The sequence below is a fragment of the Triturus cristatus genome, chromosome 7, assembly GCF_964204655.1.
Source record: "Triturus cristatus chromosome 7, aTriCri1.1, whole genome shotgun sequence".
In the NCBI taxonomy this organism is placed as follows: Eukaryota; Metazoa; Chordata; class Amphibia; order Caudata; family Salamandridae; genus Triturus; species Triturus cristatus.
The window spans coordinates 1614755469-1614780860 of record NC_140590.1 but is presented as its reverse complement, the minus strand read 5'-3'; the positions used below and the strand labels follow the sequence as shown (position 1 = coordinate 1614780860).

Sequence of the window (25392 nt, the reverse complement as noted above, 5' to 3'; positions counted from 1 at the left end):
AACTACAGATGGGGATGGGGTGGGGTTGTTCAACCTAAGTACTCAACTCAGTACTGGAGCACACTCCTGCTTAAGGTCAGAGCTCTTGCAGACCATCCTATATTTAGACAAGCTCTTAAGACTGATCTTTTCTGCTGATCCGTCAGCTAATTTAGCTTCTGGTAAACAGCACAGGGCATCAAACCAGAGCTCGCAGAATGCACATCTGAACCCGACAGTGGAAAGAAACAGTCTAACAGTGGAGCAGATGCCCATGCGTATTACCAGTAATGGATGGAGTCACCATACCTTTTGACTCACAGATTTCTTAGAAGAAGAACAAGTTACACACGTCCAAGCCCATCACTAGATGGCAGGAGTATGCACAGCATGTGTACCTGAAGCTCTGCATGCCGGGAACAGATGCTTACCGGGTAAGTAGCATTTTCCTTTCTCGTTTCTGGGTGGCCTTTGACTAGATTTAGCAGAGACTATGGTTGTGATAGCATGCTTTATAAATACATATACAAAAATACAAAAACCATCTCCTTTCCTCGGTTTTCCCACTGGCATACCTGTCTTTGATATTTTCCCATTGATGGTTGTTCTACTCAGTCCATCCACATCTTTTTTCCATACAGGTGTTAGTTGTAATGGGGCTGGGTCATGCCCACTGAGTCAGGGTAGATTGTAAAAGAGCCACTGAATATTGACTGTAACCTTATGAAGGCCTCTTTGGCCAAGACCATTCAGGTTATATTGGGTAAAGTGAGAGTACCGGATCGCATCTCTCCAGAATGAGACGGAGCATTTGACTTTTAGTCTAGAATGAGTGTTTCTATGGCTTGTCCTTCGAGGTCTTTTCACTAAGTTTTGTCTGGACTAGAACTGTGTTCAAGATTATAATACTGGCTTTGGGATGCCTTATTGGGTTGAAAGCATGAAGGCCTTTGTGGTGAACACGTCTTTCTATCCTGCTTATCTCGCTCATGAACCCCTTTGTGGATGTGTGCCTAGGTGGGGCATGCATTTCTCTGTGCATGACCTAGACTGTGCACCTTCTTCAAACGTGTTTGCTTGATTACAATTGATATGGCATCTAGAAGAATGCATACCATATTCCCTTTCTCCTATCTCATTTAACTATATTCATGCTGCTCTTCTGCATTTCCACTAGTTGCTCAGATGCATCTCAGAAATATCCGATGGCAATTAGGCTTGCAGAGTTATTTGTAAAATTCTAGTATATTATACTTCATCAGGAACAAAGGTCCTGTGGAGTGGGTGCAAGCAAAAAGCCTAAATATTGCTGGTAACGTCATACGCCAATCTGCTTCCTTATATTACAGAGTCCCAGCAGTGACCGGCTTGCACATGATGTAGGATGTTTGGCTGGGCAGCATTGGGGTAGTAGTCCACTAGCTATGGGAAAGAAACAGTGTAGACATTAATTTCACCCAACATGCCATTCATGGATAGAACCTGAAATCTGTGCCACTTGGAGCTTTTGTACCCACAGTTCCCACATTGAAGGCTTCAGAATCTTGACTCCTGGAGAAGGGATGTTCCTGGTAAACATGTCACTGAGAACTCTAACTTTTATGGAACATGTTAAACTGACTTACTGTAAAGCAGTGTAGCTCGAATTTACATATCTTTCTTACTTCATGGACCTAGTTTTAAGAAAACACCAAGTTAGCTGTGAAAGACTGCTGTTGAACTAAGAGGCGTTGAGCTTATTGATTGGACTGGATTTACAACAAATACATAGAATGAACCCATTGGGTGGCAAGCATTTCTCCAAAGTTGTCGAGTGCTTCTGGGCTGATTTTGTTTGCTCATGATTTTTCTCTTTTTACCCAATTCCTGTGAATATCCTTGAGGCTTTTATTGAAATTCTGTTCATCCTAATGTAGGTAAGCTTGATAGAGAAACTCTTGTTTGGTTCAAGACTGCCCAAGAAGCAACTTTTCACTCAGCTTAAGTTGTAGCTGCTCTGAGATGGCAAACCACCGAAGTGTGAAACCGGAGGATTTTTGTCTTAGAGTGGAGTAAAAAGAGGTGAACATATGAGCCTCTGCTTCGAGCAGATGCAACACAGCAATGTTCTAAAGGGTATCATTTCCTGTTTTTGTTCTGCTCCCTTTCTGTCTTTCTGTCTCTCAGTTTCTCTCTCTCTCTCTCTCTCTCTCTCTCTCTCTCACTCTCTCTCTCTCTCTCTCTCTCATACTCACAAACACCTGCATTTTTTTCTCCTTCCATCTTTGTTCATAGACATTTCTCATCCAGCTGTCTGTCTTGAACCTTTCTCCATTTTTGATCATCTGTTTTTAGCTGTCTTTCTCATTAACCCTTTATCACCATTTCTGTTTTTTTCAACTCAGGCTTAGTGGACTATCCCCTTTCCTTGGAGACCATGACACAGAGACCATGAACAATGTTCTCTCGTCCGAAGTGGATTTCAACGAGGAGCCTTTTGAAAATGTCTCTGACGAAGCCAAAGAATTCATCTCCAACCTACTGATCAGGGACAAAAGGTTAGTGGCACTCACTAACCGCATAACTTTCTAAAGTAACCAACCTGTTGCACAAATATCTTTTGCTGGTTCTAGAGACCGCCTTCTGCTTCTATGAATCCTTCTGATCACTGACTCTTTGATTGTCCCATAGTTTGCTTAGTTTCTATTATCTTTAGGCAGTTGTTGTTGAGAATGTTCTTTTCCTGGTCCCTCCAATCCAGAGAGAATTAGAGGGCATGAATCTTCAACTGCCATCTGAAAAAAAAGATTGGATGCTATTCTTCAGGCAGGGCATTCAGTTGTTGTTCAGGCCAGTTCGGTATGTTTAGTTCTCTAAAGGGGTGGGTGAGCACAAGTTTCATTTTTGATTGGTTGATTATTAAAGTCAGTGGAGACAGTAATTGGAGATTTGAGGCAGTATTTCATTCATGATTCTCCATCCTTGGGCTACTGTCGCAGAAACTGATGATAAACTATGCAGGACCCCAAGATCAGCGAGGTCACCAGGCGCAAGCCATAATTCTTTTATTCATTCCGCTTACCCCCAAGGAGGTACGGTCGCCTCACCAGTCATGGCAATCATGGCAAACTGTGGATTATTTTCAAGATCAACTTAAAAGGAAGTATCTGCTGGATCATCGTTGTCCATCTTGTCTCGTGCACATCCATAGACTTTTGAGGGAGGTTTTCTTTATTAATGTCCTCAAGAAAGGGAGCCACTAACAGGTAGGAGTTGATGCCTCGTCCTAGATCTCTAATGTATATCAAGAGGCTTAGTATGAGTGGCAGGCCATGTATGTTTGCACAGGTTCATGGTTATCTCCCATATGACTTTCCAGTATTGGTCTAGATTCGGACAAGACCACAGTATATGAGGTAGGCTGCAGTCTGGCTGAGCACACCTCCAACAATGGGAAACCCCAACTATTATGGCCATCTGTGGTTAATGTGGTTTTGAATATCAGCTTTAAAGCATCTAGAATTCATTTGTTCTTCACTCATACCTGCTTCCAGAATTTGGAAACAGTGTTTGGAAACAGTTTGTACTGTTGTTTTATCAGTTAGAACCTGTAGGTTTTTTTGTGGCATAAAATAAGGCAAGGCCTGCTGCACTGTCAAGCATAGTTCTGTTCAAGTAGCACCTAGAAAGGGAATACCCAAGCCTAGGTGAGCATGTCTGCAATCTGTGAGAGCTGCAGCAACTCACTGTAGGGCTCTAGATTTGAAAGACCTAAACCACCTGAGTGTCTACCTGCCATTAGTAGGAAGGTTTTCATTCATAGTCTCATGCTTCCAGTAAAATAAATAATTGTATGTCTTTGTCGTGTAGATTTCATTCTGGTACTGTCAATATTAGCACCAGTAAATAATTAAAGTGAGTGCTACAACCACTTTAACCATCCTGGGGTCTTCCCAAAGTGACATTTTAAGTTGAGACGACCATCAGGAGTAGCCATTGGCCATGTTTAGTATTAACGTCCTATACCATTATTTTAAACAAGCATTGGCATAGCCAATAGGTCCCGCCTTTGGGCCTTAAAAAATGTTTAGCCAGAGCTTTTTGCTTTGCCAATGTCTTTAAGCTATATTGTAGAGCAGTGTGGCTGCTGTGCAGCATGTTGAACACTTATAATACAAAAGTGTTATTAACACTTTTGTTACCTTGTATGTAACCAAGAACACATGTACAAAGTGAACGACCCTATGAAAAAAAGAATTAACATAAAAAATCTCTTCTAGTTTTTTTGTTCTTGCAGTGCTGGCAACTTCTTCCTTCCTGTTCAAATGCTTGTTTGTTTTAGATTTTTTTGTTATGGGGGGGGGGGGCATAAACAACGGGAGGGTGTAGGTTGAGAAATAGTAACTGAATTACAACATAAGCAGTGGGTGGACACTAGGGGAGAATCAACAGATGCCAGATTCCGAGGGCAGACTGAGGTGGTGGTATGCTGTCACATGACTACATAGTGACATCACTGTCACGCTGTTAGGGAACTTAAAACATTAAATTTATTTAATGGCACTTTATGAAAATATAATAAATACAAGGCCTGCTGCACTGTCAAGCATAGTTCTGTTCAAGTAGCACCTAGAAAGGGAATACCCCAGCCTAGGTGAGCATGTCTTCTATCTGTGAGAGCTGCAGCAACTCACTGTAGGACTCTAGATTTGAAAGACCTAAACCACCTGAGTGTCTACCTGCCATTAGTAGGAAGGTTTTCATTCATAATCTCATGCTTCCAGTAAAAGAAATAATTGTATGTCTTTGTCATGTAGATTTCATTCTGGTACTGTCAATATTAGCACCAGTAAATAATTAAAGTGAGTGCTACAACCACTTTAACCATCCTGGGGTCTTCCCAAAGTGACATTTTAAGTTGAGACGACCATCAGGAGTAGCCATTGGCCATGTTTAGGATTAACGTCCTCTACCATGTAGTCCAATGCTGTCTTTATTAGTACCTCCATTTATTTACATTTTTCCCATTGCTATTGGAAGCTATAGTCCTCAATGGATGCACTTGTAGTGTTTCTTGACATGGGCCATGCGTCGCTTTTATCCCAGTGATCCTATATCCTACAAAGAGATAAAAGTAATTAGTAATCTATAGCAATATTGATAGAAATATCTAAGCTCGATGAGGGTAATAAATACGCCATCAGCATACAGCAGTATTTTGGAAGCCCCCGCTGCATAGTGAACTTCCACTATTTTTCCATTTTTGTGTGTGGCTGTTGGGCTAACACAAGGGAGGAACACTGGTGAAGGTGTTGGACAGAAATCCTCCACAGTTAACTTTGGCCTTTAGGGTATTATATAACCACTACTTAATCTAATGAAATCACACCCTGGCCTTCTCTGATGCACAAAACGTCCCTATCAGTTCTGTCAAATGTTATTTCGAAACCAAGGGACAGTGCCAGTGCTTCCTCTTTCGTCAGCCAGAGGAGCAGTTGCGGCTGGTTCCAGATGGGATGGCGGGGATGGAAGGGTGGGTTGAATGAGGAAAAAAAAACACTTACGACTGCACACCGCTGTCTCTTCTCCGTCGTCTCTCCTCTCGGAAGCAGGACACCCACAGGCTCCCCTACGCTCACAACGCTGCAGTCACCAACATGGATAACAGCAACATTGTGATTGGTCTGAGCACTGTGGTTCGGCGCTCAGATGAGTACCTGGAGCCTGTGCATGTTCTCCACCCGGGCTGTCCATTACAGCCCAGTGGTGAACATATAAAGTGCACATGACTCTTCGGCCGGCTGAAGACGGCTGGCAAAACCTTCATGCACACTTAAGTTCACATATTTCCTCTACAACCTGCTGGCTGTGACGACAGCCAAGACCCGCCCGCCCCAACACAGGCTTTAAAGCATAAGAATAAAATGATAATAACAACATGGTATTATCACTGTATTTTTCCTTTTTTGCAATGCTGAAAAGCAGTGGGGCGACGCTCCTCCGCCTAAGCGGAAGAGCCACAGCTGCACAGGAGATGTGATAATGTCTGTAACTGTTGTCTTGACATGTGGGTAAGAACAAACCCCCCAGTGTTTGGTGGATGAGTGATAGCATTGCCTTCTTGAATGTATTGGCCAGTATCTTTTCCAAGATGTTAATGTCCACCTTTATTTTAAACAAGCATTGGCATAGCCAATAGGTCCCGCCTTTCGACCTTAAAAAATGTTTAGCCAGAGCTTTTTGCTTTGCCAATGTCTTTAAGCTATATTGTAGAGCAGTGTGGCTGCTGTGCAGCATGTTGAACACTTATAAAAAAAAAGTGGTATCAACACTTTTGTTACCTTGTATATAACCAAGAACACATGTACAAAGTGAACGACCCTATGAAAAAAGAATTAACATAAAAAATCTCTTCTAGTTTTTTTGTCCTTGCAGTGCTGGCAACTTCTTCCTTCCTGTTCTAATGCTTGTTTGTTATAGATTTTTTTGTTGTGGGGGGGGGGGGTGGTATAAACAACGGGAGGGTGTAGGTTGAGAAATAGTAACTGAATTACAACATAAGCAGTGGGTGGACACTAGGGGAGAATCAACAGATGCCAGATTCCGAGGGCAGACTGAGGTGGTGGTGTGCTGTCACATGACTACATAGTGATATCACTGTCAAGCTGTTAGGGAACTTAAAACATGACATTTATTTCATGGCACTTTATGAAAATATAAAAAATACACATGATTCAAAAAGTGTTGTAAATCCCAAAAAACTTTCTGGTTAACATGCAGGAAAACAGCAGTTTTTGCTTTTTGTTTGTAGGTTAATAACGTCTGTAGCAACTCCTACAGCATGAACTTGCTGGGGTAGAAAGCTAAAGACGAATGTTGTCACAGTCTTCACTTCATGGGGGGTGTTTTCATTTGGTGCTCTTCAAGCTGGAAACTTCTTGAGACCTCACCAATAATAAAAACATTCATGCATGGCAAGACAATGCCAAAGGCTCTATTCTTTTGACTTAAAAACCTGAATATGGTTTGACGGGAGAGCATGTGTAGATAACTTGAGGCTTTAGTGATTGGAAATATGGATGGGTGTGAGGAAAGTTGGATGGGCGGAGGTATGGATAGGATATTGTATGGTTATGGTTGGAGGCTCTGGTGAATTAATACATGGATGAATAGGTGGAACCGTGTTCAGGAGAGTCGGTCTGTAAGGGTGGATGGATGGATGAATGCTCTGCATGATGGACAGATGGGTGGGTAGATGGATAGATGAATGGATCAAAGATTGCATGTGGATAAATGAATGTGTAATGCGTACATGGATGGGTGAACGGCAGAGTCTGTCTAAAAGGATGAATGGATGGATGCTTACATGACTAGACAAATGTCCTGGATGATGGAAACGATTAAATGGCTGGATAGATAGGCGTATAGATAACTGATGCATGGATTAATAGATGGTAGAGTGAGCACAGATTATTTATTTTGCACATTTACCAAATGTATGAATTTTAAAATGTAGCGTTTTAAAATCTACTGTTTTATCTGTTTGGGCATACCTCTTTTTTATGTTGCTCACTGGGGACTGAAGCTTTCTTTTTAAACCAGTTCAGACTCATATTGAGTTGGGCGGGGCCACCATCTTGGGGGTACGACGGTTAGCGGACTAGGCATTTCCCTGACCTTTACATAAATAGAGAGGCTGTCGAGAGCCGTCTGCGCCCATCCGCGCTCGGTCAGTGCTGGGCCCGCGCTCAGCACCAGGACCCCTGCCAATTTTCCGTCAGTTTAAGCCCTCCATCTCAAGTGTTCAAATGCATATTGCTTAATGCAAGGTCCTTAGTTAAGCACAGCACAGAGTGTGCAACACTTATTGAGGAAAGGGACATAAAGATGACTTTTAAACAGAAGCATGGACTGACGAAGCTTCTGGTTCGAACTTAGTGAAAGCTACCCCACCAGGGTTTTTATGCCACACCTTAAACAGGCCTATCAGTAAAGGGCGGGAATTTGCAGTGATCTATCATAGATCTATTAAAGCAGTATTTCAGTCCCCTCCAACTTAGCTTGTGAGGCTTTGTTTTTTAATTTTAGTCTATCCCACCACCATGCCTTTAAAGGTATTTTATTTTATAGACCACCAGGAGCTAGGAACCCCTTTGCAGCATCAATTGGAAATTTACTAGAAGAAGGTCTTTGCCCTGACGTTTATACTATTATGGGAGATTTTAACTACTATCTGGAGGCTTCTTCTGAACCAGATGCAGTGACTCTGATCGACATGATGAACAGCGCTGACCTTAGGCAGCACGTAATTGGTCCGACTCATGTGGCAGGACACACCCTGGATGATATCTTCTCTAACCACCCTTGTCTTTTGTTCACTGGTTTACTACCTTTTGTATGGACTGACCATGCGGCCGTCCAATTTGAGTTGACTCTCACGGATCAGCGCGCTAGTGGGAAACATCCTAAAGGACAGATAGAAATCAGAGCCTGAATAAATTGGAGGGGACAGCTCTGCAGGAACTCCTTACCTCCACGGTGGCCCAAATGCCTTCGGGAGTGGAGGAGGCCACCAATGTAGATATCAGATGGGTGGAGCAAGCTTGTTGTAAACTAGCCCCAGTAAAAAAAACTCTTCCCCAAAATATCACAACCCTCTGCTCCATGGTTTTCGGAAGAACTGAGAAATCAAAATCTCATGTGTAAGGGTCTTGAGTGGAGCTGGAGGAAAGGCTACAAAGAAACTGAGAAAAAGCTATATAAAAACAGCCTCCAGAGTTATAAACAACTCCTTTTTTCCGCTAAACAAAAGTTCTGCACAACCCAAATTGACTTAGTGAAATACTCTACGAAAGAGCTGTTTAAAACGGTATCAAGCCTGGCTTCTCCTGGCCCAGTTAGAGTTCAGTCGAGACAGGAACTATGTGAAGACATCGACAAGTTCTTTTTGAATAAGTGGAGACCATCTTCTCTGCCTTTAGCGGCCCAAGTGGAGCTGGGACAGATATGGTACGAGAGGAACTTAAGTCTATGGAGGTTCCCCCCATTCCTTTGACAAGTTCCTGCCGTTGTTCTCTATTGATACTCTTAAGCTCCTTATGACAGCAAAATCAGGGTCACCCTATGATCCATGCCCTGTCGCTGTGGTCAAATTGGCCCCAACAGCAAAATCGGGGTCACCCTATGATCCATGCCCGGTCGCTGTGGTCAAATTGGCCCCGGGTCCGGTTGCCCGCTTACTGTCATCTATTTATAATGGCATGTTTGAAACAGGGCAGTTCCCAAAACTATGGAAGGTTGCTTCAATTCTGCCCCTTCTAAAGAAGCTGAGCCTGGACCTTAAGGATCCAAATAACTTTTGCCCAATTTCTCGTCTTCCGCTTCCCGCAAAACTGATTGAAAAAAACATGAATCGACAACTTAGTGCCTTCTTAGGTGAAACGCAAGCATTGGATTCTACCGAATATGGCTATAGAGAGAGACATAGTACTGAGTCAGCTCTCATCAAGGCCACAGAGGAGATTAGGGAAGCCGTGGATCGGGGTGGCAAAGCAGCTCTGATCCTACTGGATCTGTCTGCGGCCTTTGATACGGTCCATCATGACATCTTGATGGATCGTTTAAAGGCATGTGGGATCAATGCTAAAGCATGGGACCTTGTAAAATCCTTCTTAACAGACAGAGTACAAATTGTATCTCTGGGTAAATACCAGTCTAAACCTTTTGTACTGCCCTGTGGCGTCCCGCAGGGGTCCTCACTAAGCCCCATACTTTTTATTGTATATGTTTCATCACTGGCCCCTCTTATTAGTGCTTTTCGGTTTGGTCTCACCTCATACGCAGATGACACCCAAATTGTGGTGTCTCTGATACCAGGTCAGGAGGTGGGTTTGGATAAGCGCTTCCAAGATTGTATGGACTCAGTCGGGAGATGGATGTCCGAAAATTGCCTAAAACCTAATTCAGGCAAAACTGAAGTCATACCGTTTAGGAATGATGCCAGCTTTTTGACCCCAAATTGGTGGCCGGACTCTATGGGCACTCTCCCCATGCCTTCAAAAAAAGTTAAAAACCTAGGAGTAATAGTGGATGAGCTACTTACCTTTGGTGACCAAGTAAATACAGTGGCATGGACTACAGCGTATGTTCTCAGAACAACAAGAAAATACTGCTGTTTTTACCACCCGTCAGCATGCAAACAGTGGTCACAGCACTGGCCATGTCAAGGCTGGATTATTGTAACAGTCTCTATTTAAACATTCAAGAAGGATTTATGAATAAACTCCAGCTGCTGCAAAACCCAGCTGCGAGATTACTCACTGGTACACCCAAGTTTTGCTCAATCGCTAAAGAGATAAAACAAATCACACTGGGTCCCCGGTGAGGAATCGAGTGCGTTTCAGATGTCTCTGTATGGTTTTTAAAGTTCTTCAAGGCATAGGACCCGACCATATAAAACGTCAGTTTCAATGGTATACACCGAAAAGAACTCTTCGCTCGTTGGGAGCTAAGTGGGTCACAGTGCATTCCACAAAAAAAGCATTGTGGGGTGGTAGGAGTTTTTCTTTCTGTGCAGCAAAAGCCTGGAATTACCTTCCGTTTCACCTGAGAAGTGCCACTGATCTTTTGGCTTTCAGGAAGGGACTAAAAACCTGGCTTTTTGATAAGTAAAACTCCTGTCTTCCGTTTCTGCCTAAAGGAGAAGTAACTAGCGCCAGGACACCCTCGGGTAACCGGTGCACTCCAAAAATATCTATAACATAACAGGTAGATGGAAAGATGCTCAGGTCGGTGCTTATTTTATTTGTAAGAAAAATAGGTGCTAGTGGCCAAAGTCACAACATTGCTTAGTAGCTACTGGCGGGTTTGTCGGGTAAGCGGTATGGGGCTTCGATGACCAAAAGATCACCTGCTAGAAGGCCATGGGGGCTTGGGGCCGGGCTGACGTTCAAGCTGTAGGCTGGGGCAGGCAGCACTGCGGGCAGGCCATGGGCAATTGCTGGCGACACAGCAAAGTAGGCCAAGTTTCTTGAAGTGCAAAGCTAGCAGTGTACTGTGTGAGCCCAGCTGAGTTCACAACAGATGCCTGAATTTGTGTTGGTGGTAGGTATAAGGAACAGGAAGAATAGGCACCCAAGACAGTTTGGCTAGGGTCTGGGCCAGGGCAGCAGCGTGGTAAGATGTGAAAAGAGTCATGGTCCCCCAAAAGTAAGGGGTGGTGATGCCCACCAGCAACCACCAGCACAAATGAAGTACTGGTTCCAATGAATGGACAAATCACACTTAGAATTGACAGTCTCTGACCAAGCATGGCTTTCTTGTTCAAAATAAAAAAGAAAATACCCCCTTGCCAAGGGAGTCACCTCCTAAGGCAAGGGGGGTGTTTTTTGTTTTTTACTGTCCTTTACCGCCATCGTTTGCCTAGCAGTAAAAAAATGGGTATATGTCAGCCTATTCTAATTGGGCAGACAAACATATAGCCAGTTCGACAGCCCTCACTCCATCGGGCTGTCGGAGAGGTTTGGCTACAGCGGTGATTGAATAGTCATGGCTAATGCCAAACCGATGGACCACCCGCATTTAAATCAGTTGGGGGTGGACCACTGTGTTGGAAAGGAGGGAACTCCATCGCCACTGCGATGGAGTTCCTTTGACGAAACATATTAATCGGGCCCTCTGTGGGTGGCCTGTAAACATTGTCAAATGTATTATAACGTTTGTTGTAACTGTATTTCATTTGACAAGTACGCTTAAAATGCACAATTTATCACTCTAATTTCTTTTATTGGCTCTAAGGATAGCTCTGCCCCATTGTTTTAAGTGTTAGCCCAGTCTCCATCGGTTGACATGTTAGCCCCCCTGAAGTTTGGGGTTTGGGTCTAGTTGCACCCTTGCGAGCAGTGCTCCCCTCTAGGGAACATGATAGGCTTTTATTAATAAAACTGATCAATTCCCATTTTCCAAATGATGTTTCCATGATCAGAAATTATCAGTATAATTTAACATAAGCACGGACAGTCTCTGAGCATACACACCCCTGTCTTGGAGAGAGACCTCCCAACATCTTTGCATGGCGTTGTACCAACGAAATACATTTGCTTTGTTCAACGGGTTTAAAGATTAATATTGACAGGACTGAATATCACAAACTAGAGAATTCACTTTCTATTTTTCCCTACTGAGGCAGCCATGTAAAGACAGGAACAAGCACAACACTTGATTGCTGCACCATGTAACCATGTTTGGGGGCGAGCACAGTTGAGTAATACATAGCAACAACTAAAGACAGTGCCAAAATACTTTGAAAATGCATTTTTACGTCCACTGGAATAAGAAAGGACAACATTATTAAGCCTCATAATCTTGGATGCATGGGTGCATGATGTGTTGCAGAGGACTTATTATACATCACGTTACCTAAACTAAACACCTACTAGTCAACGTTGCATTGGTAAAGGCCACTAGGTTGCTGAGCGCTGTTCCATGCAGATATCCTGAAAACGATTACTGAATCAAAGCACATGCCGCCGGTAATAGTGTACTTGTGGAAAACTACATGATGACGTTTTAATGTCTGTCATGTTTGCAGGTCATCGTATATAGAATGTCAATATAAGGCCAGACAGTATGTACCAATCACCCACTTGCAGGCAATATTCTAATGTGTTGTTGTAAAACTTGCATGTTTTTCTGGGTGTGTAATGTGATATTTGTTCATACCCCAACAGGAAAGGCTCCCATTCACGGGTAGTTTTCGCTCTTCTTCCTATATTAATGGACCTGGCGCAATTAGAGCGAGAAAGCAAAAGACACACAAATGATGGATTGAATGCAGAACAAATAAAACATTTATCCCCCCAGTCAAGAGATCTGGGTTAGATCCAATGTTATTTTGCTCACTATGCCACCCCAGTTTGGACCCAGCAATATACAAATATGTCTTGACTCTGTGCCTCATGGGAACGGTCCAGCCCGAACTGCCAAGCCAGGTCATCCTTGGACCAGAAACAAGCATCCTGGGAACGGTTATATGGTATCACCCCTCAACAGCCAGGCTAGCTTGAATCCAGTAGCACAGTGAGCGTGTGACCCACATCTAGGCATACCAGGCGCACTTGGGGCAAGAAAGCGAAAGACACACAAATGATGGATGTAATGTGGAACAAATCAAACATTTACCCACAGTCAAGAGATCTGGGTTGAATCCATAGTTCCTTTGCTCACCATGCTACCCCAGTTTAAACAAAGCCATAAGTAAATCAGCCTTGACCCTGCTCCTCATGGGAATAATCCAGCCTGATCTGCCATGCCTGGTCCTACCTGGACCACAAACAAGCATCCTGGGACTGGGTTCGGGGTAGCACCCCTCATCAGTCAGGCTAGCTTGAATCCAGTGGCACAGTGAGCCCGGGACCCATGTCTCTGGGCATTCCAGCCACACTTAGGGCGAGAAAGCAAAAGACACATGTAATGGACGTAATGCGGAACAAATCAAATATTCGTCCCCAGTCAAGAGATCTGGGTTTAATCCATTGCTCTTTTGCTCACCATGACAGCCCAGTTTAGACCCAGCCATATACAAATCAGTCTTGACCCTGCTCCTCATGGAAACGGTCCAGCCTTAACAGCCAAGCCAGGTCCTCCTTGGACCAGAAACAAGCATCCTGGGACCGGTTTCGGAGTATCACCCCTCATCAGCTAGGATAGCTTGAATCCTGTAGCACAGTGAGCTCGGGACCCACGTCTCTAGGCATACCAGCCGAACTTAGGGCGAGAAAGCAAAAGACACACAAATGATACACAGAATGCGGAACAAATCAAACATTCACCCCCAGTCAAGAGAGATGGGTTGCATTGATTGTTCCTTTGTTCACCATGCCACCCAAGTTAAGTCCCAGCCATATACAAATCAGTCTTGGCCCCGCTTCTCAGGGGAACAGTCCAGCCCAAACTGCCAAGCCAGGTCCTAACTGGACCAGAAAAAAGCATACTGGGACCGGTTATGGGTTATCACCTCTCATCAGCCAGGCTAGCTTGAATCCAGTGGTACACTGAGCCCGGATCCCACGCCTGGGCATACCTGGAGCAGTTAGAGAAAGAAAGCAAAAGATACAAAAATGATGGACGGAAGACAAAACAAATCAAAATTCAGCCCCGGTCAAGAGATCTGGGTTAAATCCATCGTTCTTTTGCTCACAAAGCCATCACAGTTTAGACGTAGCCATATGCAAATCAGTCTTGACCTTGCTCCTCATGGGAACAGTCTAGCCCAAACTGCCTAGCCAGGTCCTCCCTATACCAGAAACAAGCATTCTGGGACCAGTATCGTGGTATCACCCCTCATCAGCCAGGCTAGCTTGAATCCAGGGGCCCAGTGAGACCAGGACCCCATATCTGGGCATACACTGCACACTTAGAGTGAGAAAACACAAGACACACAAATGATGGACGGAATGCGGAACAAATCAATTATTCACCCCCAGTCAAGAGATCTAGCTAAAATCCATCTTTCTTTTGCTCACCATGCCATCCCAGTTTAGACCCAGCCATATGCAAATCAGTCTTGACCCTGCTCCTCATGGGAACAGTCCAGCCCAAGCTGCCAAGCCAGGTCCTCTCTGGACCAGAAACAAGCATCCTGGGGTCGGTTTCAGGGTATTTCACCTCAACAGCCAGAGTAGCTTGAATCCAGTGGCACAGTGAACCCGGGACTCAAGTCTGGGCATACCCAGCGCACTTAGGGTGAGAAAGCAAAAGATACACAAATGATGGACGTAATGCGGAACAAATAAAACATTCACCCCCCACTCATGAGATCTGGGTTAAATCCATCATTCTTTTGCTCACTATGCCACCCCAGGTTAGACCCAACCATATGCAAATCAGTCTTGACCCTGCACCTCATGGGAACAGTTTAGGCCGAACTGCCAAGCCAGGTCATCGCTGGACCAGAAACAAGCATCCTGGACCTGTTTCAGGGTATCACCCCTCATCAGCCAGGTTAGCTGAAATCTATTGGCACACTGAGCCCGGGACCCACGTCTGGGCATACCTGGGTGCACTGAAGGCGAAAAAGCAAATGGTGGACAGAATGCAGAACAAATCAAACATTCATCCCCAGTCAAAAGATCTGGGTTAAATCCATTGTTCTTGTGCTCACCACTCCATCCCAGTTTAGACCCAGCCATATGCAAATCAGTCCTGACCCTGCTCCTCATGGGAACATCTGTAAGATGCAGGTCACAAATTAGTATTCTACTAGCATGGTTGATTTTATCCGTCCGTGGTGAGCAGAAGTCTGAAGTGAGCAGGCTGTAGGATGCAAATGCTTTGAAAACAATGAATTGCTCCCCTGAATGCTGCACTTTTTAGCTCACTTGATGGCATGGTTAGACTCTGCATACAAAGTGATTTTCATAGCCCTGTTTAATGAGTGCTCTGTGGATTTATCAAACGAGAAGTTAGGGCTGGCAGGGAGGGACCCCGGAAGAGAGACTCAGGATCCGAGGCTCTGTAAATTTAAAGTGAAAGTGCTTGTTGTACACTTCTGTGTAATGATGGGAATGCCCTTCTCATGCGACCAGGGGGAGGAAGGCGGAGGGCCTCAGGGAAACAAAAGGGGGGAAGGGGTCAAGGGTCGGTGCATGGTGGGAGGGTGACTCAGTGAGGGAAACTGAGATAACCCTCCCACCCCCCTAAAAAAAGCACCTTCACAAAAACAAAACAAGCAAGCATCGGTAAATGCATTTGGTTTCGCCTATGGGATTAATAATGAGTTAAGAGGTGTGGGAGCAGTGTATGAGTGCAGGGAGAATGGGGAGTGCTCTCTGTGCAGGGTGAGTTGCATGAATGAAGGTTGATAAGTGTATGAGTGCAAGGTGAAAGTGCTTCAGTGCATGCTGATTGATGTGTGTTCAGTGTTGAATGAGAATTGTGTGTACAGGGTGAGAGATGTTACCCTGTACAAGATTAGAGGTGTGCGAGTATAGGGCGTGTCAATAGTATAAGTGCAGGATATGGATGACAGGTTTGAGTTCAGGTCGAGAGGTGTGTGTGGAGGATGAGAGGAATGTGAGTGCTGGGTGAGAGGTATGTTAATGGTGTGTGAGTGCAGAGTCACTCAATGTGAGTGCTGGGGGATCAGTATCTGACTGCCAGCACCATGTCAAATGTCAGGGTGACTGTGCAGAGCAAATGGTGGGTGAGTGTGCAGGGTAAGCGGTGTCTGAGAATAGGTGAAGTGCTTAGAAGTTCTTGTACGACAGAGCTTATACTATTGTAGACAGAAGTAACGGAGTAATCTAGCGATTACACGTTTTGCTGGCAGTAAGTGGCAGAGCTTCGAAGGCGCAGTAGGCATTAGATAATGTACACTTGACTTCAGTGCCTAACGAGTGTTAGCATTAAAATGCCCTCAGGTTAGTTGGTAGAAATGCTTACACATACATGTATAATTTGAATACTATAGATTTCTCAGGCGCTGTGCAGACAAAACCTAATAAGAGAGGGACAAGATGACTGATTTGCCACTCAAACTCACCTAAGACTCCACGGCAGCAGCAGGTAAGCAAGAGCATTTCAAATCCCTAGAATAAAATGACTTACCCTAACCAGGATTAAAGTGTATGCCCCAATAGATTTTTGCACCAAAGCAGCAACAAATCATGTTGTTGAATAGATTTAGGTTGAATAAAAACGCAGGCCCTCTGCACTGCCAAAAGAGAGAAAATCCATCACATGTCTGCATATAACAAAGCACACGACCCAGTCCACGTCTCAGAAATGTGCAGAAACCATAAATGCAGACAAACATATTGTGAGCCTGTTGTGCTTTGTTTAGCAATGACCAGCTTTAAGGCATGATTAATTTGATGTCAGCTAAAAGCTTACCAAGGCCCACAATGGCTTAAAAACATCATTTCTCACTCACCAGAAAGCACTGCACATAGAGAGAAACCATCAAATGTGTGCATATAAATAAAAAACCCGGGCCCAAGCCACCATGTCTAAAAAAGTGTGGAGAAATCATAAAAGAAAACAAACATATAGAGAGCCTTTTGCGCACTTTTTAGCGACTGCTAGATTAATTTGCTGCCAGTTAATAAGGACCACGACAGATTAAAAAAACAATATTTATCACTCTTCAGACAGAAGGCCCTCCACACAAAAAAGGAAAAACATCAGGCTTCTACAAGAAACACAGGCCCAAGACCCTGTGTCTCAAACATGTGCAGCAATCAGAAGAAACACAGGCCCAAGACCCTGTCTCAAACATGTGCAGCAATCAGAAGAAACACAGGCCCAAGACCCTGTGTCTCAAACATGTGCAGCAATCAGAAGAAACACAGGCCCAAGACCCTGTGTCTCAAACATGTGCAGCAATCAGAAGAAACACAGGCCCAAGACCCTGTGTCTCAAACATGTGCAGCAATCAGAAGAAACACAGGCCCAAGACCCTATGTCTCAAACATGTGCAGCAATCACAAGAAACACATGCCCAAGACCCTATGTCTCAAACATGTGCAGCAATCACAAGAAACACATGCCCAAGACCCTATGTCTCAAACATGTGCAGCAATCACAAGGAAAAACATACATAGTGAGCTTGTTGAGCACCGATTCGCAATGAACAGCTTTGTGGCATGGTTACTTTGCTGCCAGTTCATAAGTTCCACAATGGTTTAAAAATAACATATCTCACCCACCAGAAAGCAGGCCCTGAGCGCTGCTCTAATGAAAACATAGCAGAACCATAAAACGTTATGCAAGGGAGAAACGCTGGCCAATGCAGGGCTGCCCCAGGCCCACCCAGGGGGCCCTCCCAAGAGGGCGGCCCCCCTTAGTGCCACAGGATGGCACACGACGGGTCAGCCCTCCAGCGTTTGGGACCCTCGTGGGTCCCCCACGCCCACGTCACTTCCGGGCAGGAGGGGGTGGGGGGGAGAGGTACTTATACCTCTCCCGACCACTCGTCGCCCTCTTTATTTTTAGGTCTCGGCTAGCGAAGGCTGCGCTTGCGCAGTCTCGTTCGCGAGATTTAATGACTTGGAGAAGAGGGGCTTGAACCCGCCCCTCTTCTCCCCTGTTCTCCATTGGCTGGCCTCTTGAATGCTGGCCAGCCATTGGAGAAGAGGTCAGTCATTCCGATCAGGCCCCGTCCTTTTCGGATCGGGGGGCGTGTTTTTTGCAAGAAGTCTAATTATCTCCTCCAGCCAATGGCTGGAGGAGAGAAAAGACAAACACACCCCCGAATCCGAAAATGCCGCTGCCTTTCTCCGAGGCATTTCTCCTTCGCCTCGGAGAAAGGCAGTGGTGTGCTCCTCCTCTCCCCCTGCTCTCGGGCAATCCATGTGCTGCCACACGTAAATCCAGTATAGGACACGAAAAAAAACACCGAGCTATCTGGAAAACCGAGGTCAGCAAGCACGGAGCCGGTGTTTAGGTGGGGTGCTACTGCTGTGTTCACAATCTGACGTGTGTTCACAATCTGACGTGCATGATGAGACCTCGGCAGTTCTGGCCTCGGTGTCGAAGCTGTTGCGCGCGTCAGATTCCGCAGTCCGTTCCCAGGACAGTCTTCGCGGTTCGCCGAATGTCGAGCGCTGTAGCCCTGTTCATGTGCTGCGATGCGGGCAGGCAGGGTGCCTGCCGTGGGGTGCCACTGCTCTGTTCATCAGCTCTGTTGCTCGGGGCAGCCTGAGCAGGACTGCTGCTTCGTTCATCAGCTGCCACACATCCTGCCCCGGGCGCTTTCGGAAGGACCCCGTCATTTGGTGCTACAGAGCTGTTCACAAGTTTCTTTTCGTATGGGGGGGGTGTCTCCCCTCAGATAATGCTCTCCCATCATGGTGGAAGCTGTACCTGGTCGGGGGTTGCAGCAAAATCAGCAACCCTGTCCAAATTATCTGTCGACCCCTTTCTGTCTAGCCTCCCCAGGCATCGCCCCTCCCCCAGTGGAGAGCATCTTTAGTGTGAGGGCTTTCCCCGGTGGGTTTCCATCCCCAGGTAAAGGCCAGGTTCCACCCCTTCGCCAGGTGTGGCCCCCGCCCCTCGCCAGGTATGGTGCTCCTCAGTGATTCCCGGTCCCGAGCTCCTTTTGCAGGACCCCCTCCTTGCCAGAGATGCTCCCAGCCTCCACGCACTTGCCGCTGGTCTGTGCAGCCAGCTCGGTGTCAGCAGCAGCAGTGGGGCAGAAGGCGGAGGCAGCCCTAGCAGGCTAGGATGTGTTTAAAGCGGCAGCATGGGCTGCGCAGAGCGCAGCAATCAGGGGAGCCCTCAGTAGCACTCCCAGGGCCTTCCCTGAGCAACAGGGGCGTGTGCTGCACACCAGGTGTCCCGTGCTTCCCATCACACAGCCTGAGCCATACTTCTCCCTCACTGTTAATCCATCCGCCTGTGTGTGTGAATTCTGTCGCCGTTCCGAAGGTCTCGTCTGTTGATGCCATCTGAGGTGTATGTGAGCCCCGCGTGTGCATCCTTTCAGCCCGAGTGTGCATATTTTAAGCCCCGTCGGTGTGCATTGTTGCAGTCCCTGTCTATGTGTTTCATTTCAGCACCTGTCTTGGTGCGTATAATTTCAGCCCCTTTGTGTGTATAATGTCAGCACCTTTGTGTATATCCTTTCAGCCTCTCTGCGCGCATCATTTCAGACCCTGTTTGCTTTATCCTTTTAGTCCTAGAGTGTTTAACCTTTCAGCCCCCGTGTCTGTTTATACCTCCAGTCACCGAGTGTGCAGCCTTTCAGCCCTTGTGTGTATCCTTTCTTCTGGGAGCCCCCGTGTGTATCCTTTCAGCTCCTGTCCGTGTATCCTTTTAGACCCTGTGAGTGTATTCTCCCAGCCCTTGTTTGTGTATTCTTTCTACCATTATTCCCGAGTGTGTATCTTTTCGGACCCGTGTGTTCTTTCAGCTCCAGTCTCTATCCTGTCAGCCCATCACCTTGTATCCTGACGCCCCCTGTGAGAGTATATTTTTAGCCCTTGTGTGTTTATCCTTCCAACCCCTGTGTGTTTCTAATTTCAGCCCCTGCGTTTATTCCTTTAAGTCGCCATGTGTGTCTCCTCACAGTGCTTCTATGTGTCTTTTTAGGTCTCTGCTAGCTTGCGCAGTCTCGCTCACAAGATTTAACAAGCATTTACAATGCAATGGTCTCGGCATTGGTAAAGTTAGAGCTATTGGCATTGCTCATGACATTATTTTTGTTTATGTTTTTGTTTTTAAAACATTTAAAGAAACGGCATTGTCATGAGCAATACCAATAGCTCTAACTTTAACAATGCCGAGACCGTTGCATTGTAAATGCTTGTTTGATTCTGCCTGGACGCCGTTTGGTCGTTGGTCTGGCGTCGGTCCCCCTTCTCCGGTGTTTTGACCTCTGGGTCCGGGTGAGTGCAGGGTTCGGTGTGGTGCTGTGCGGGGGGAGGGAGGACAGTCGTGCGTGTGGTGTCGGGTTGTTCGTCGGCGTGTGCTGCCGTGTCGGACCGGGTGGGTTCCTTGTCTCTTGGGGGCAGGGGAGGCGGACCTTGCCGCTGTGTTGTACCTGAGTAAGGGAGGTGCATTTTTTGCAAAATACACTGCGCATGCTCAGAATTGGAGACACTAATAATTACCGATATGCCAAAATCTCCATCTGCAGGTTTTAGCGACGTTTTGCCAGTGGTTGGAGTAGGCAAATATCACCTTACAGCAGTGCTTATTTGCAGCCCTGCCATACTCCACTTTTTGTTACGATGATTTAAAAAATAATGAGACATTATACACTCATTTCGACAGACAAAATATTAATTTAAGCCCAGCATTTCTGCTGTGGCAATTGGAAGACACCTGAAATCCGGTGCTGCATTTGAGGGAACGGACGTTTTATGCACGTGCACCTCCAAAATTTGTGTGCAATTTTGTGTACCGGCTGCTCGTGCACGCGCACACCTAGGCAACGAGGCCGCGCCCTGCCCTCCCCTGTATCTCAGTTACTGCACAGATGTACACTCCTGGCTGTACACGTTGCAACCACCTGCAGGGACACACGGCTTGCCGTCCGACAGAGGGGAGCATTTAGAAGGGCCTGGCCACCTGACCCCATCACAAGGAGTAAATGTAAATGTACAGATATTTATATAGCGCAAATCACCAACCGGTCTCTAAGCGCTTGCTTAGGGAACCCGTCCTGGTATTCCCCTGTGAGATAACCCAGCAGGGTATCCACAAGGTGAAAGCCAGGCATCCCGCCGCGAGGGGCCATTGTGGAGATTAAGCAAGCTATTGCCCAGAGTTGCAGAGTGTGAACCCATGAATCGAGTATGCACTGGAGCGAGAATTATCGAGTCCATGGACAATTTATGGACTCAAGACCCAGCCGAGCCGGGAATTGAACACTGGTCCCAAGCTGATCTCTGCTTCCAGGTCTGCCTACTCTAACCAGTGAGCCACACTTCTCCACATGGTTACAGGCTAGGGGCAGTGCGAGAGGACTCCACAACCTTGGCAGGCGAGTGGCCGCGTGCACAGGGGCGTGTGCCAGTGCCCACTGGTGCATCCATGCCCTCTCTGTGAGCCTGTTGGCGAGAGTTCACATCCCGGCTTTCACTCACCCAGTTGTGTTTGAGCGTCAGACTCGAGCATATCTTTTGTATGGGGGGTTGGCTGCTCTGGCCTTGCGTCACGGCCTCGCCCACGGGGCGGTCTTCTTGTTCCCTTGAGGACTGCGGACTCTCTTCCTGCGCTGGAGGGACCCGCCGAGCCAGCTGCGCCGAGGGGCCTGCCTCCCCACTCGATGGGATTTTCGGCTCCTGCCTCGGGGTCCGCGGGTGGTGCTGGGGAGGGGTGGTCCCTGGTGGAGGGGATTCGATGTGTTCCGGCCGGCGAGTTTACCGTGAGTTGACCGTGTGTACATTGGTTGCCTAGGTCGGTTTTCTCGGGATTTGTTTGTTTTGCTTGTTTGATTGGCGTATCAGCTTTTGCGCCCTGTGTGTCACTTCCTCGCCATTGCAGAATGTTTGTACATGAGAATGGAATGTCCCCTTTTCTTTGGGGTGGTCAATGACTACCAGTGAGTGGGTGGGGATTTGAGCTCATGGCCTTTGGCGTGGGAGTCTGTGTCCTTGACCACTGGGCCACGGTGACTCTTGCGGGTCGCTGCAGTGGGGCCATCGGTTGCCGGGGGGATTGGTGGTGCCTTCTGGTGCTTGCCGTAGCAAGGTGGCGCCTTTGCCTTTCTTTTGTCGTGTGGGCCTTGACGGAACCAGCACTCCTCATGCGAGCGGGCAACCCTGGGCCAATCGTCGGTTGCTCGACGGGTGGCCTCCATGCTGGCTGGGGTGGTCCCGCTGATCGCCACAGTGCTGGGCCCTTGGTGCCTCCGTGCTGGTCGCTTCTGCCTGGCCCCTCCGTCTTGGCTGCGGTTCCCTTCATGGTGGGCCTGGCATGCTCCTGGGGGCCGCCTTTTCTCGTGCTGCTCCGGGGCTTCCTGGGTCACGCTGGCCTCTTCGGAGGAGGGGCAGCGCACTCCTCTCTCAGTACTGCTTTGTGCCAGAGTTGGGGTCGGTCTGGCGGACGGCGAGTAGGTAAGAGAGCTGCATTTTGGGGGCCCGCGACCTAGTCAGTCCAGGGCCCTACTTTTTGTGTTATGCCAGGGCGGTCTGCCGAGGGTCGATTGGTGAGGGAGGTACCGCCGGCGTGGTTGGCATGATTTGAAGGGGAGGGCAGTGGCATTGCGGCAGATGGGTGGATGGATGGTATTGGTGGTCCACATTTCTTGGTGGACATGCTGCCCTCGCGACACCGCTTAGTGGCTGGGCAGGCAGCGGCAGTTTTTTGTGTTTTCACTACGGCGTACCGTCTTTGTATAGCCTTTTCATTTTCTGAATTGGGATAAGATTACTGTGTTGAGTGCAGTCTGCTCCCTGAGCCAAGAATTACTCAATTAATTATGCATCCTCATGAGGACGCTCTCTTGTCCTGCACAGGTCCCCAACCAGGAAACAAGCAGCCACTGTATCTTTACCATTCTCCCCACTTTGCTTTCAGAAGAAGTTTATTTTCGTTTCTACTATTAGTGCTCCTCTAATCCGCTCACAATGTTATCGGGTGCCAGATTTTATTTTACAACTTACCGATTGGCTTCAGCGCCTCGTTGCCCTTTCGGGTGATGTGCCTGTGATAAAAGACCTGCTAATCACTCTTACCGTACTCGAGCCTTCTGACCATAGGAAGGTATTTGTTTGTTAAAGTGAGATCCCTAGTCTGCAGATACAGTTTATGTCATGCGAGGTACGTTACACACAGAGTTCTTCGGGCACAAGCCGTTGTCATTGCAAGTTGCCTGCTGCGGGGAATGGAAATGGATAGCAGATAACTGGTGTTGAGGTTTTGGGATACTTCTAGAAAAAGCGGGCTTTTCAGCAAGTTCCAGGCACGCGCGTTGTGATCTGTTTCAAGTGAATTATCAACATTCTATTGAACTTTTAGACACAGTTTGCTTCCAGTACACAGTCGGGAGGCTCCAGTACCCTCAACTTCTGTTCGAATCGCAGAAGTGCTGCGGTGGTCTTAGGTGGCCAAGGGGCTGAGTCTAGAAAGGAAAAGATTACAGAGTAGGGTGTTGTGACCACCCTCTTTCTTGGTAGTGTGTGGGAGGCCGCAAAGGCCTCAAATGCTATGGACGGTGTGCACTGAGGCGAAAAGTCAGACCTCTCAAGGGCTTCTCTGGCTTGGAATGTCATACTGCCTTGCAGAGACCGTCTCTCAGCACGATCCCTTTCCGTTCTAGGCCTGTACCCCGAACTCATGCAGAGGGGCTTTCTTACACAGTGTGCCCTGTTCCCAGTGGTGATACATCAGGCCTGTTTAGGGTCCAAACACTTTTAATTAAAATAATAATGAAGCTCTTAGTGACGGGAGCAGAGGGGGTGTACATCCAAGCTTAGTTTGGGCCGGTGGTTTCCGGTGCTCGGCACCAGTACTTAGTCCGTAGCCCCGGTGCCTCTGACAGCCTGCGACTTTGTGGCCCTGTCTGCCAATTTTGGATATGAGCACAACATCAGCTGTTTTTTATGTAAATTACATTACAACCACTCATACATGCCACCCAAGCTAATTTTGTGCTTTGGTGTCTGGTATGGTATGAATTGTCACGCGTGTAGGAGTCTGACGGTTAGTAGTTATGTTGTTATATCATTGGCGGCGATCGCAGGGGGCAAGGGAGGGTGCACGCTGCCTTGTCCGCTTGACGAGAGCCCTGACACTCATAGTATTACAAATTATCCACTGTGTACATCGCGTCCCCTCGGCTGGTACTGCCCTCAGGTTTGCAAACTGAATGATTCCGTGCCATCTGGTGGCTTCGGCAGGCACAGGTGTTTTTCTTTGATCGCTTTTGACGGCGGGGGGGGCTCCAGGTTTGCCTCGCCTTGGTCGTGTTTCACAGATCAAGGGAGGAGAACGAACAGTGACATGTGAGACGTGCTTGTGTAGGATTGCCGAACCGGGTAACGCATGTCTCATGTGTAATGCAGCGCTGGTGAATGCGGATTCTATTTTGTGCAAAATTTGATGTTTTTAAGTTGGGGTCGCTGTTAACTTGTGTTTTACACTGCCTTCTGTTTGCGTGGCGGTGCGTCCGCCTTGGCTGGAACCGGACTGGGTACCCATCAGTTTGTGGGAATAAGGGTGCGAAACTATTTTATACTGCCAGGGTGCCATAAAGTGTGTAGGCTACCCGGGGGCAGTGTTTCTCACTTTGGCTGAACATGATGGAATACTGTTTTCATTCACCTTGACCGATCAGGGGTATTGCACTACATAACCACGGAAGCACGTCGGGAATGGTTCCTCATACCCGCTACTTTGCGGTGCGACGGGGCATATTTGACTGAAGCGGTGGAATGCACAGTCAATTCAATGTAAGCTCATAACTCTACAGTCAGTATGTGCACATGGCATACAGCACGGTGGGTCAGCGGTGCCACCGTGATTGAACACATAACAGAACCATAAAACGTTATGCAAGGGAGAAACACGGGCCAATGCTACTGTGTCTAACAGCAGAAGCCCAAAAGATCATAGTAGATGAGCGTAAACCCATCACAGTCCATTTTGCTGAAGCGAATGAATAAAATACTGCGTCTGCTACGCTGCCGACTTTGGTGCTGGAAACCAGAGTTCGAGCCTCGAGGTCGCGTCCACATCCTGTGATTCTGGGCAAATCACTTAATCTCCCCGTGCCTGAATGTGCAATGTAAATACGGTGCTCATGTAAAGCGCTCCAATACCTTCGGGTCGAGGTCCCGCTATGTAAATATGCAACAAAAAACCCCCCAAAAAACAGGGAATGAGGCGTACTCATCAGAGGAAGGAGACACAAGGATACAGGATCTTTTAAACAACAATAGGTTTTGCCTACATAATCTTGCGTATTATTGTAATTAAAATATGTTTGGG

At 46.9% G+C, this 25392-nt stretch overlaps 1 protein-coding gene across 5 annotated transcripts in view; it reads left to right on the top strand.

Moving 5' to 3' along the window:
• Positions 1-25392, top strand: part of MYLK2 (myosin light chain kinase 2) — a 173169-nt gene that overhangs the window by 128028 nt on the left and 19749 nt on the right. For all 5 annotated transcript variants that reach the window (XM_085619515.1, XM_085619514.1, XM_085619516.1 and 2 more), the window contains one exon: positions 2364-2516. In XM_085619515.1, the coding sequence (XP_085475641.1) occupies positions 2364-2516 (153 nt within the window). The remainder of the gene's footprint in view (positions 1-2363; positions 2517-25392) is intronic.